Genomic DNA, 14,880 nt, shown 5'->3' with positions numbered 1-14,880 from the left:
ATGTAGCCAGATTTTTTATCATTTTGTCAACGTACTACAGTAAACTTGTAAAAAAATTGACTCTAAAAAACAGTCTTACCTAACATTTTTATGCATGCAAATGTCACAAAAAATAAACCAATATAGTTGCTCACTCTTTAAAATTGCATATACAAAACAACATTGTTTATAATCTACCAAAAATATCTAAGAGGCACATCAGATTGTTTTCAGATAATGTTGATATTCATTTCAACCAACTTATTTGTTCTTGATTATCTTATCGATCTTTAACAAAGTTCTTATATTACTTGTTAAACTGGCAACTTACTAAATATAATGAGACTTATTTTTACTTCGTTTGTATGCTTTAAACAATTAAAGCCAGTGTTAAAAATGATGAGTAAAACACTCAAGAAAGCTGATTGAACAATAATAGACTGGATACAGTAATTGAAAATATTCTTTGCAAATTTGCTAAAAGAGTTTGAGCTAATTTAATTTTTTTCCTGTCGAATAAACTGCTTGTTTTTTTTACTGGACTTTTTGCAAGAAGAGTTTTTATTAAAGCTCTCTTATGCTAAACCAACTATTGCAGCTCACAATCATTACCTTATTCGTTAACTTAATCGTTACTATTCTTACCTTGTTCAAGCATCTTGTTGCAAAGAGATGTGGCGATAAAAAAATACAAATAGGAAAAAAGTTGCTCTGTTATCAACTTGTTCAGCATTGTCTGGTCACAGATGTCAAGTATCACTGACATCGCATGCAGAGTATCATTCATTCTAGGCTCGTCATTGGACAACCGACTGAATGGGTTGTCTGTTAGAATGAGATCCAAGGCAGGATAAAGGACCTAGATGGATAACAAGCTGTACTGTCAGTCACTGTATGATAATCTATGTTGGTCTTGCGACTGCTAAGTTGATGGTAAATAAATGTTTCTAATGATCTTAAAGAATCAAAGCTTGCCATAAACTAATAGTTAGTTTTATTTAGAACCATGCAAATAGACATGACCTAATTTCTATTCTACAATTTTGATTAGTTTGGTATAGGAGTTGCTTGACCTTGTCTGATAGAATGCAAAGTTGTGTGCGCATACATAGGGCGCTCATTCAAAGACCATTCTACTAGTATGAGTGAAGATCGAGAAGCGGAGGGGATTATACGTTGATATGGTATGTATTTGATGACACTAACTATGATGGCATAGAGATAATGGCTAGATCAGCAGTCAGTAAATATATAATGCGCTTATTTGCTGCTTGTCTAGCAGCTCTGAGAATATTTGCCTGAAAGCCAACTGGAAGAGCACACGAGCAGTGCATTAATAGCATTTTAATCACGATTCATACACTAAACTTACATGCACAATTACACTGCGGCAAGTCTATAATTGTTGTTTTAATCTGTGTTCTAATGTGTTAAACATATACTGTTTCTTATGCCTGATTCAGACCAATGTCATGGGAGGTCTGTGTCCTGCTATGCAAGCTTATGCAGGTGTGTGATTGATGTTAACCGTGATAGCTATCCTAAATACGATAGCGATATACTAAATCCTGTGTGTATGGTTATTAGTAGTACTGTATGGTTACTAGTAGTATTGTATGGTTATTAGTAGTACTGTATGGTTATTAGTAGTACTGTATGGTTATTAATAGTACTGTATGGTTATTAGTAGTACTGTATGGTTATTAATAGTACTGCATGGTTATTAGTAGTACTGTATGGTTATTAGTAGTACTGTATGGTTATTAGTAGTACTGTATGTTTATTAGTAGTACTGTATGTTTATTAGTAGTACTGTATGGTTATTAGTAGTACTGTATGGTTATTAATAGTACTGTATGGTTATTAATAGTACTGTATGGTTATTAGTAGTACTGTATGGCTATTTATTTTTTGCTAGCCCTCCACAAGATGTATGGGCAAGCCACGTGCTGTAATTCTATAACCATCCCTTGAAAGTTAATTCAGTACATATAAATACAGCGCAGATTGTTTTTAAATCTACCGCAATCGTCCATTGTCACCATATCAAATAGACATAGAGTGTATAAGAATGGCGACCAACAGAAGCGCTTTTGTCTCGTGGTCACACATTGGCTAATCGCTGGCATTGACATCGTAATCTATAAATCTGGGTTTCGCTGAAAAGATTATCGTTTTATGTCAGCTTGAAATTTTCATTGCAAGTGTTTATGTCTTCAAAACTGGTTTTGGTTCTAAAACCAAAATATCGAAAACAAACACAAATATATATATATATATATATATATACTAGGTGAATGCCCGGCGTTGCCCGGGTAATAAAAAGTCTTTGCACAAAAAAATTATTTGTATTTAACATATAACAACATTTACAATTCTAACTTTCAAACTTCAAATCATGAAAAAAGTGTTTGTGCAGTTCAAATAGATTGAGAAAAAAAAATAAAACAACTGTAGTAAAGGTGTTTAAATGTAAATGTGAAATAATTAGCAAGTAATGGCAAAATAAAGTTTGTTTTTCTATGATTTCATTAAAAAATTATTCGGAGTACAATTATATGATTTTAATTTGTTTCAGTGCTGTAGCAAAAATATCATATAGAATATGACAATATCATACATAGAAACCCATAGTAATTAGCTAATGCAAAAACCACCCGGTAAAATCATCAAATTTTTATATACATACTGTACATAAGAGAACAATATGTTAGCCTTAGTAGCTATATTTACCTACAGTAACCTTAGTAACTATATTTACCTACAGTAACTTTAGTAACTATATTTACCTACAGTGACTTTAGTAACTATATTTACCTACAGTGACTTTAGTAACTATATTTACCTACAGTGACTTTAGTAACTATAGTTACCTACAGTGACTTTAGTAACTATATTTACCTACAGTGACTTTAGTAACTATATTTACCTACAGTGACTTTAGTAACTATATTTACCTACAGTGACTTTAGTGTATTTAGTGGTTAGGATCTGGAAAAAAAATACAACATTACAATGTCCTACATGCAGTACATACCATGGGGAGTACTTTACCTTTGAAACAGATGTATAACATAAATGTTGAATTTGGCTTAAATAAGTTTAGCCTTTTAAACACATACTTTAAGCTACGTTTTAGTATGTATTTTATCAAATTAAACTTCAACTTTGTTATAGGCTAAAATTTTATCACTTATCTGTTTTCAAATTCGTTTTTATTATAACTTTTAACGAATAACGCTGAACTAAGATAGTGATCAACGTATCTCTCTTTTAGGCATTGTGGGAGGGATGTCGGTGAATAGCATATCAACATTTTTGTTATTTCGTCGTAATCAGTACAACAGCTGCCAAATTTTAATTTTTTGAGAACTTATTGCTGATATCGTATGGCATAAAACAGTCGAAAAATAATTTGTCCACCAATAGGGAAGGCAAATAAACATCGTGTTCCATTTGGCAAAACAAACAAAATTCTTATAGCAGGTCATCGTGATCTAAGGGCGCACTGTATTAATTAATAATTGAGCGTATACAGTATATGGTTAGAGTAATGGATAAGCCTTTCTTACCGTTCTACCGTAGACTATATATATATGTATACTGTACATATGCTAGACTATATATATGTATACTGTACATATGCTAGACTATATATATGTATACTGTACATATGCTAGACTATATTGGAAAACAAAATATCATGAATTTAGTGGTATGAATAGATAGGCCCACAATTTTAAAATGCTGTCAAATAACCCTTAAACTTTTATTAAAAAAATGCACATTACGAGCAGTAATACTTCACTCTTATTGGTTCGCAAGCTTCTATACTTCATCACCGTTGGTTGGAAGGCACTCGTAATGCAACACCAATGGTGGTTGGAAAGTACTAATATTATATGTTTGTATTCTTATTGGCTGACAATCGCCCCTACTTCATCCCCATTGGTTAAAAAACACCTATACTTCACCGCCATTGGTCAAAAAGCACCCATACTTCGCCACAATTGGTTGGAAAGGACTCATACTTAACAACAATTGGTTGGAAAGCACTCATACCTCACCACCATTGGCTAGAGGCACTTATACTCACCACTTAGCCTACTATAAACTGCCTAATGCTGAGTTCTATTCACTGCATTAAATTCACTCGGGTAAACACGTTAATTTCATTCCAATTTATGTTGTTGTTTTTTCAAAAGATTTAGTTAGAAAAAGATCTCTCTCCAAGTCACTGGACATAAATTTGTTTCTGTTGTATGCCAGTATTAAGTCAGTGCACTACTACTACTACTGCTGCTTCAACTACCAACCAAAAACTCTCATCATGAAATATAGTTGAATAGAGATAGATAATGAAATACGCCGTGTCACGATTGGCCGTGCCAAGATTAAGGGATTGTTAGAATCTGGTTGGTGAACAGTTATGTCGCTAGTTACCAAAGCTTTTCTTGCTTGAGGCGAAGTGGGAAAGACTGCATCAATATTTTGGCTCCTGTATTCTATGTAAAGCAGACCTTTATATTGCCTATGCAATTCCTCAAGCGTGAACTGCATCACCGTGACAACCATAACAATTGGAGCTCCTTTAGGCAGTCGACTGGAAAGGACTTCCCATGATAGTCCCTTGTGACTCATTAATGACTCACGCCAATGCTTGTATGATTAGCAATGTGAATGAATCTCTTACCGCTATAGCTAAATTGGTATGTAGCTTCTAACCTTGGTAAGATGGTAGACTGCTTTTTGAAAAGCAAATACAATAGCGTCTGATAGCTGGTTCATTACATCATCCAAGAAATGTAAACTTTCAACTCTGGCAGCGTAACTATCTTGGTTCATGGAAAGAAAACCTCGGAGTTCTATACAGTTGGCCATCCAAAAGGAAATAGAACGCAGCTGGTCCTTCATATGTTCCAAGCTAAAGCAACAGAGATGAAATAGAAATACTGACAAAACACAGCTGCTTTGTAGATAGCTGACTCCCAGTGGATAGCTAACTCCCAGTGGATAGCTAACTCCCAGTGGATAGCTGACTCCCAGTGGATAGCTAACTCCCAGTGGATAGCTGACTCCCAGTGGATAGCTAACTCCCAGTGGATAGCTGACTCCCAGTGGATAGCTAACTCCCAGTGGATAGCTAACTCCCAGTGGATAGCTGACTCCCAGTGGATAGCTAACACCCAGTGTTCATACTTTGTTGACTATTTTAAAGAACCAGATCTGTGAAGTTTGTTATTTTAAGTGCTGGAATACGAGTTGCTGGACAGGTTTGCCCGCCGTATGTTTTCAAAAATTAAGGCTTTCATGGGTGATCAGAATAATACTGTTAAGAGAACAACTTTCATGGCAGCTTACATGGAAAAAGAAAAACATCAAAAACAAGGCATGTTTTAAAGGTTCTTTTGAAAAGTTGGTTTTACTTCAGAAACTCAACTCTCAGAATAAAAAAAATGTTAGACTTTCACCAGAATCAAATAGAAGTGCATCGTCAATACATGATATATCAATCTTCTTTTACTTGTTCAATTTAATCCTGTTTTATTCACTTTGCCTCATTGTGATTATTAGACATCTTTAATTCATTGCATTCTATTAGTCACATTATATATTAAAAATAGGACAATAATATGCATTGTTTGTTCTTATATAACAAAATATTCTAATCCTGATTCCAGAGCCAGTGTAATTCACACCATTTTCTAGATATTTATGCGCAAATATAATGTACGTATTAAAAAATTAATAAGATTTTCAACCATCTATATATAAGCATTAATGAGTGGTTAGGTTAATGAAAGTAGCTAATTCAGCCTTTTTACCTTTCCATCTCTTGGGTCTGACCATCCAAAGACTTGGTTACATGCTGTAAAAATAAATTACATAATGCAGTGTATTGTCACCCGATACTATTAATGCATGAGTGTATCCGAATGGTACCATGTTATAACTCCGCCCATCAGGCCTTAAACATGGCTAGGCTTACGATATATCGGATGGACAGAAAGACAGACAAACACTTGTACAGCCTTCAGAAGTTTTTTGACAAATTGATAAGTATATTTCGAGGTATATACTCCACACATTGTTTAAAACTGCAATGGCCGCACTTGATTTCTGTATCTTCCATAGTTTCAGTAGCTTATTGCATCTGTAAACAGCAACTACCGGCTCTTCAATCCATAATAGTAAAAAGTTGCTAAATCGACAGACTTGTTAAAAACATTGATAAGAAGTTGGTTGAAGTTGTTAGTGTCATCTCCTCTAAGTAAAGCTGCCAAAGCTGCCATCAAACTAATGTATCTGAGCAATCTGCTCCCTAAACACCGAGTCATTCACCGGGCAACCTCACAGGCTTTTTAGAATGACTCCAATGACTATCTTGGTGTTTACTGAGCATTCCCTTGAAAGCATATAAATACTACATAGAAGATCTACATTGTATCAACAAGCTGTAAGCAAACATACACAAACTTACGAGAATAGTGCCTTGGATTTCCAAACATAACTTAGTGAGAAGCTGTGACAAGTCCTGCTGCTTCATTGTCTGCCTGCTGTGCTCTAAGGCTAGTACGAGGAGATAGGCTGGGGTAAGCATATAGCAATCATCTACTGGACTACAAGTCGTGAATATGTTGGTGAGCAGTTGTTCCTGTTTATCAGGTGAGAAGCTGATAGAATGGGCGGTTTTAGTGACACTGCGCCATTCTCGGTCTTCTGCGTGGAGTAAAGGTTTAGCTTCCATACTGGAAGTCATTTCATCTCTAGAGAGAGTCGTAGCGTCTTGATTCTTTTGGCTACTAGTTGGGTCTTTAAATATAAATATATAATGTTGTCCTAGGGTAACAATATCTCCAACTTCAATGTTAGTTTTTTTGGTGATTTCACCGTCATTGACCCTAACTTGAGCGCCTGGAAATGGAGCCAAGCTGATACACTTATATTGTGTTTCATTCTCGTTGTCATAGACTTTACAGACCCAACAGTGCTGACCTAAAATGTCTGGTGCAAACAGCCGCATGCTGCATTTATCTTCATCCTCCGAACTGCCAATGATGGAGGTTGTGTTGTTTATGAGGTGAAGGACAGAGTCGTGCTGAGCATCATATGATTGGATTGTGAGGAGATAAGGACAATCTGTTGGAAATTTGAGTGCTTGGCTGTTATAGTCAGTGAGATTGCTAACATTGCTCAGGGACTCCGAAGTATGTCTGGTGAAAGCCCTCATTTCGTATGACAAGTTGTCCTCAGGGTTGGAAGCACTCTGGGAAGCGATGTCGGTATCCTTTGCCCCACTTTTAATTTCGAAGCGTCTCGATAAGCCTTCTGATGGTTTCATCATCGAGATAAGCAGCAGAGGCTTCTCGCTGTCATTCATTTCTCGCGTGTAGTCTGTCAGCCAGATTCCTTCAACTTCTCGACCAATCACATCGCACAAGCTGTAGTCATCAACTCGTGCTAACGAAACTGAGCATTCTTCTAGCACATCAGCTATGACATCTCTAACTGTCATTGAACCATCGATAGGCACAGCAATCTCGCTAAGACCTAAATTCGCTCCATCGCTATGAATGGTGATAAACTCTTCTGTATCATCGATGGCCAACATATTGGAAGCCGAGCTACTCATTCCTTCGTTTTTCTTTTTCTTCAATGTTCTACCGACTTGGGCTAAGTTTTCTAACGACCTTGCATTTGCTGCGGAGCTGTTAGCCAGACTACTCATGTTTACAGTAGCAGTTTTTCTCAGAGAGCTATTGGACTGTTTGCTAGAGCCAATGCTAGTAGTGTCACCAGATTTTTGACGACCATGTTTAGCTGGTTTGGGTCCCACTGGCTCTGAGATTTTTATGTTACCGTCTCGGTGTGATTGTGAAAGCATCAACTGGAAAATAATGAGGGTATGCCAGATCAGCTGTAGAAAATAATGAGATGAATCATTGGTTGTTACAGAATATGAACAGTACTGATGGACTCAGAACGAGAGAGATGGTTGAGGTCAAGAATGGTGACAGTTGAGCAACCTTAAAGTTTATCTTCTAACCAAATAGACAGAAAATTTTATGGAAAAAGATGAAGTTTCCCTCATTCCTGAGTGTGTCTATGGTTGTATTTTTAAGCGTGATGAAATGCAGGAAGCCTGCATTTTAAATCGCTTTACTGACAAATAATATAGTATTATATGTAAAAAGGCAGCTGCAGCCTTGTCAATGCATGCATTTATTACAACACAGGAACTTATTATAAAAATTTTAATGATGGACGATGAAAGGTTGTTAATCCAACTGGATTCCATATTCAATAGTTAGCCATTTGTAGAACAGCAAAGATAGGCCAATCTAATGCTAGACGATGCAGTACTTTTGCTCACCGTCCACAGAAGAACAAACAAAGAACGCTTTTTCATCACACCAACCTTTGGCTCCTAACTACTATATACAACGGCAGTTGAAAAGCTAGATATGCTGAACAGTAAAACCAATGTCTGCCATCAAATGACCTGTAAAACGCTGCCTGCAAGAGTTGTATACTGGCCACAGAAATGCATTTGAAATGATCAGTTATTATTTTCTGCAAGAGTAAAGAGCTTTTTCTTCGCCTGCAGTGTTTTTTTTCTAAATTGTCAAATGGAAATGATAGACTTTTGTCTGGTAGCTTTACGAATAGGATGCAAGCAATGCAAAGTACATAGAACAAACATAACAAAATTTTATTCTGAAAGGCTGTCTAAAAAGCAATTTGTTCAAACTCTGAAATTACTTTTTCATTACAAATAATTGAAACAATTTTGATATAAAAAGAGGGCAGGTGATCTATACGCAGGTATGTGATCTATAAGAGAGCAGGTGATTTATAAGAGGGCAGGTGATCTATAAGAAGGCAGGTGATTTATAAGAAGGCATGTGATCTATAAGAGGGCAGGTGATCTATAAGAGGGCAGGTGATTTATAAGAAGGCAGGTAATCTATACGAGGGCAGGTGATCTATACGAGGACAAGTGGTTTATGAGAAGGCAGGTGATCTACACGAGGGCAGGTGATATATAAAGAAGGCAGGTGATATATAAAGAAGGTAGGTGATATATAAAGAAGGCAGTTGATCTACACGCGGGCAGGTGGTTTATATGAAGGCAGGTGATCTACACGCGAGCAGGTGGGTTATAAGAAGGCAGGTGATCTACACGCGGGCAGGTGGTTTATAAGAAGACAGGTGATCTACATGCGGGCAGGTGGTTTATAAGAAAGCAGGTGATCTACATGTATATGAAGTATACTGAGTTTTTAACATCTTACTCTATCCAAAAAAAGGCTAGATTTGTTTTCTAAGATTGTTGGATAAAATAAAGAAGTACAATTATAGCCTCATGTGTTTTTGTTACTAATAACCAATAAAAATAAAACAGTACACTAATACACGCCGCAAAACACAAAATAGGGTCAGTAGTTCTTAAACCAGAACGTACATGTCTGCATGCAAAGGCTGAATATAAAAGATAAAGAAAGACAGACAGAGAGTTTTGGTTGGCAATCTAACCTCATTGTCATCCTCACTTTATCCTCACTTTATCCTCACAAATGGTCAAGTTTCAAATTTTTGTTTGGCATGCGAAAAAGACGGCCTTAAACATTTGGTTTAAACTCCAATTCATTCAAGACCTAAGAAATTTCTAAACCAAGTTTGAATTTTACATTGCAGTGCACCAACAATGCACTTACAGTACACTTACAATGCACTTACAATACACTTACAATACACTTACAATGCACTTACAGTATGCTTACAACATCCTTACAATATGCTTACAATACGCAGCAATAGTCACGCTCAAACATACCAGTTCCTCAATAGAGTCACCGGGTCATTAGGTCATTCATACAAGTTCTTTGTTTATATTGATGATTTGATACAAAAATATGATCTTGCAAAGGATGTTTACTCTCACAGTAACCTTTTGGCAATCTCTGAGAGAGTTCAATTAAAATGTCAACAACCTGAAAGGTTTATTGATAGCACCGTTTTTTATTGCATTAATAGTAGCAAATAACATGACAAATTAATAGTAGCAAATAACATGACAAATTGATAGTAACAAATAACATGACAAATTAATAGTAGCAAATAACATGAGAAATTAATAGTAGCAAATAACATGAGAAATTAATAGTAGCAAATAACATGACAAATTGCTAGTAGTAAATAACATGACAAATTAATAGTAGCAAATAACATGACAAATTAATAGTAGCAAATAACATGACAAATTAATAGTAGCAAATAACATGACAAATTAATAGTAGCAAATAACATGAGAAATTAATAGTAGAAAATAACATGACAAATTAATAGTAGCAAATAACATGAGAAATTAATAGTAGCAAATAACATGACAAATTAATAGTAGCAAATAACATGACAAATTAATAGTAGCAAATAACATGACAAGTTGAAATTTTAATAAGTTTTTTGTGTAATCTCAACCCAATACTAGGCTTCATCAACATTTTCGAGTTGTGAAATTGGACAGAAAGATTCCTGGTCTTTGCAAAATATGTATGTATACTGTATATGTATAGATGTATGTATACTGTATAGATGTATGTATACTGTATATGTATAGATGTATGTGTGTATACTGTGTATGTATAGATGTATGTATTACTGCGGCATTTAACAGAAGCGCTTTTGTCTTGTGTTCACGCATTGTCTAATCATCACAAATGACATCCTATATTATATGTCTGTATATTATATGTCTGTATATTATATGTCTGTATATTATATGTCTGTATATTATATGTCTGTATATTATATGTCTGTATATTATATGTATGTATATTATATGTCTGTATATTATATGTCTGTATATTATATGTCTGTATATTATATGTCTGCATATTATATGTATGTGTATTATATGTCTGTATATTATATGTCTGTATATTATATGTCTGTATATTATATGTATGTTTATTATATGTCTGTATATTATATGTATGTGTATTATATGTCTGTATATTATATGTCTGTATATTATATGTATGTGTATTATATGTCTGTATATTATATGTCTGTATATTATATGTCTGCATATTATATGTCTGTATATTATATGTCTGTATATTATATGTGTGTATATTATATGTATGTATATTATATGTATGTTTGCCAAAAATATGGCTGCCTTATTTCACAGCTTAGAGCTTAAATCGCTATTGTTTTTGTCTCCACAAGCGGTTTGTCCTTTAAACAAAGTATCAGGATCATACTGCTGTAAAGTAATGTGATTTTAACATGCTGCCAGTTAACCTTTAAACACTGGGCTGATAGGGCTTGAAATGTTTGTGAATCCCTATTTAAGTTCCTTTCGGCTGTTTAAAGGCAAATTGACTATATATTGACTCACAATATTCCATTGTTATAGAAGTAGCACTGTATCCTTACTGATAGCAGTAGCATCATGTCACCACTGATAGCAGTAGCGCTATGTCACCACTGATAGCAGTAGCACTATGTCACCACTGATAGCAGTAGCACTATGTCACCACTGATAACAGTAGCACAATACCACCACTGATAGCAATAGCGCTATGTCACCACTGATAGCAGTAGCACTATGTCACCACTGATAGCAGTAGCACCATGTCACCACTGATAGCAGTAGCACCATGCCACCACTGATAGCAGTAGTATCATGTCACCACTGATAGCAGTAGCATCATTTCACCGCTCATAGCAGTAGCGCTATGTCACCTCTGATAGCAGTAGCGCTATGTCACCACTGATAGCAGTAGCGCTATGTCACCACTGTTAATAGTAGCACTGTATCGCCAATGGTAGCACTAGCGCTATGTCACCATTGATAGCAATAGCGCTAGGTCACCACTGATAGCAGTAGCGCTATGTCACCACTGATAGCAGTAGCGCAATGTCACCACTGATAGCAGTAGCATCATGGCACCACTGTTATAGGTAGCACTGTATCGCCAATGGTAGCACTAGCGCTATGTTCCCCTGTAGTAATAATCTCATAGAATAAAAACTGGTTCACTCTATATTGCCGTATGTCAGTGTGGATGTTCAGCAAACTATCAGGAAAGTTTGACAGTTGCAATCTTTGCTGACGTATCCGCGTTGCCTCGACAATGCTATCGCCGAGGGAAAAACTCCGACATCCAGCGATATAGTGTGAACCAACCTTCGTCGTACAAGCGCAGAGGTTCTGGCTAATGAATATGAGCTAATGACAAATGCAATCATCGATGAATACTCAGGAGCAGTGGAACAAATAGTATCAGTCATCACTGGAATTGGAACTATGTACACATCCCTATTCACAGGAGATCATTCCCAATGCAACAGATATGGACATTTAACTTTACCAGTTCAGTTGGCAGTAGGCAGAGTATGCAAGATCGTTACTATCACAAAACTATGCAAAGTTTGTTCACAAGCCCTTCGCACTCGCCTTTCAGAGTGTGACACGTTCATGTATCTTAAAGAATTAACAGCGCAGTAACAGCTAAAAAATTAGTAAAAAAGATTTGCAAGGAGTCCTTTTGCAGCCTTAATACAAATGTAGAAATATTTGAGCCAGGAGTGTTTTCACAGACTTGGGGATGGCTTGATCATACGATCTAACAACTCTAAAAACATTGTTAATAATCCAAGTCTCTCCCCTCATAAATACTTTGTGTTTGAACAAGTGCTTTACTCTCTTGTTGCTACGTCACTCTAACCTTTCAGCTACGATGTTATCGGATTATCGGCTTTTACAGCTTTAGAAAACATCGTTTTGTCAAATCTGGCAGTAAATAAATGACAGAAAAATATAACTTATTTTGAAAATATCTAGCATATTTACAAAAACTAAGAAGATATGATTAGGTAAGTGAAATAGCAACAAATCAGTCTCTTTTAAAAGTGTATTTAACCATTTGGAAAAGATTGCAAAGATCTCTTCAATAGATAGGTGCTGTTCATTTCTGATAAACATCTAAGAGGCAATAATGATTTATTATAAATTATATATAAACTTTTTAAATGCAACTAAAAAATGATTGCAGCCTTGATAATAATAGCGTCCTAATAGGGTAGATATGAGGTTTTTTGACCACATGCTGCTATATCATATACGGAACATATAAGTAACGTATTCTTGTCAGAAACCTAACCTGTACCCTGAAAAATGTCTCATGTGTTCCATAGTTGCATACATATACAGTGGCGTGAAAAATAAACAGCCCCCCAAAAGAATATCTCCTTTGTTGACGTTGCAGCACTCAATATGTTTAATCCCTCTTCTAAGTATTGTTCTTGAGCTGTTCCCATACAAATTATACAGCAAAAGAAAGCTTAAAAGGAGTAGACTTTGATGAAACTAATTATAGTTTTAAACAGCAATATTGAGTCACTGTTATAGCAATTCAAACTTAACAATTATTTCTGATTTCTTGCAAGAAACTTAATCTGTACGAGGAAAAAAGAAAAAAGCAACTACTCACATTGTCCTTTGATCTCGCCTTTTGAAGTTTCTTTTTCATCGCTGCGAAGAAATTGTTGGATTGCTGTATCTTACTCTTGACATGAGAAGGAGGCGGTTCCGGGGCTTCAACACCTTGCTGATAGACCCTCAAGACAAACTGGAGGTGGTCACTACACGTGAGGGCAAGAATCAGAGGGCAGTCTTCATCTCGCACGGAACATTCTCCTGTAATATGTACTTTTAATTTCTTTCTAGTTATTTCATATAAGCTCAAGCAAGTATATGAAATAACTGTTTTGTCAAGTAATGGTATCTGTCTGTAAAATTCTGTTTGTAATAACAGAAATATTGTGAATTTTGTGGCATGACACACAAAAGTTTCAACAAAAAATCACTTCAATCATAGGCGTTTCAAAAAAAGACTAACCATTGTTTATGATTAATTGAAACAGCAATCGCTAGGTTTTCGAGACTGTTCTGCTTGATTACTGTAACGCAACAATTGTCTGGAAATTAGACACAATCAATCTGAACTTCAACTGATTGTTTAGTATGTTTCTATTAGCAAAACGATGTTCCGAATAATCAAATGATAGTCTTTATTATGTGATTATATGCTAACTGCATATGTACACAGAGCTAAATAGTTACACTCTTATATTCCTGTAGAGAATGCCAATCAGAAATTCATACTGAATATATTCATCAGCTTCTTGGCAATTATAGTCAAGCCATTTATAAATATTGTCCTTTCAAAATGAAACTTATTAAAAATTTAAATCAACTTTTCCTCCACCTCTAATAATAATGCTGATGCAGACGTTGACGACAATGACGATGATGACAACGGTGGTAGATAATGTCGTGAATAATGATGCAGATGTGTAACTTATTGCCGAATATTTGCATTGCAATTATTATTCATCAAAACCAGTTTTAGAGGAAATACAAGTGCAAGGATGCTGGGACTGAAATATTACATTGTTTTGTGCAAGTAAAGTATGTGTATATATGTATTTGTGTATATATATATATGTATACCAGCTGAATGCCCGGCATTGCCCGAGTAATAAAATTCTTTGCATAAAAATTTATTTGTATTTAACATATAACAACAGTTACCATTCTAACTTTCAAACTACATATCATGAGAAAAGTGTGTTGTGCAGTTTAAATGAACTAAAAGAAAAAATAAAACAACTGAAAAGGTTTTCAAACTTTGTCAAACAACTGTAACTTTTAAACTTAATATCATGACAAAATGTTTTGTGCAGGTTAAATGAGAAAAAAACGAAATAAAACAACCATAAACGTGTTAAAATGTAAATGTGAAATAATTAGCAAGTAATAGCTATATGAGAAAAGAGTGGGATGCGTATTTTCTCTCACATAGAGATATATATCGCCCAATGAAT

At 35.2% G+C, this 14,880-nt stretch overlaps 1 protein-coding gene across 2 annotated transcripts in view; it reads right to left on the bottom strand.

The window, feature by feature from the left end:
• Nucleotides 1-14,880, bottom strand: part of LOC137385669 (ras-associating and dilute domain-containing protein-like) — a 35,577-nt gene that overhangs the window by 7,111 nt on the left and 13,586 nt on the right. Inside the window, exons 4-8 of one of the 2 annotated variants that reach the window (XM_068072184.1) lie at nucleotides 13,485-13,690; nucleotides 6,461-7,867; nucleotides 5,805-5,848; nucleotides 4,705-4,903; nucleotides 625-838 (exon numbers count right to left, since the gene is read on the bottom strand). In XM_068072184.1, coding sequence (XP_067928285.1) covers nucleotides 625-838; nucleotides 4,705-4,903; nucleotides 5,805-5,848; nucleotides 6,461-7,867; nucleotides 13,485-13,690 — 2,070 coding nt within the window. Of the gene's footprint in view, nucleotides 1-624; nucleotides 839-4,704; nucleotides 4,965-5,804; nucleotides 5,849-6,456; nucleotides 7,868-13,484; nucleotides 13,691-14,880 lie in introns of both variants that reach the window. The other variant, XM_068072183.1, reaches the window with a different exon arrangement.

The sequence above is a fragment of the Watersipora subatra genome, chromosome 1, assembly GCF_963576615.1.
Source record: "Watersipora subatra chromosome 1, tzWatSuba1.1, whole genome shotgun sequence".
NCBI lineage: Eukaryota > Metazoa > Bryozoa > Gymnolaemata > Cheilostomatida > Watersiporidae > Watersipora > Watersipora subatra.
Note: the sequence above shows the minus strand (reverse complement) of the source record. Positions and strands in the feature narration are given on the sequence as shown.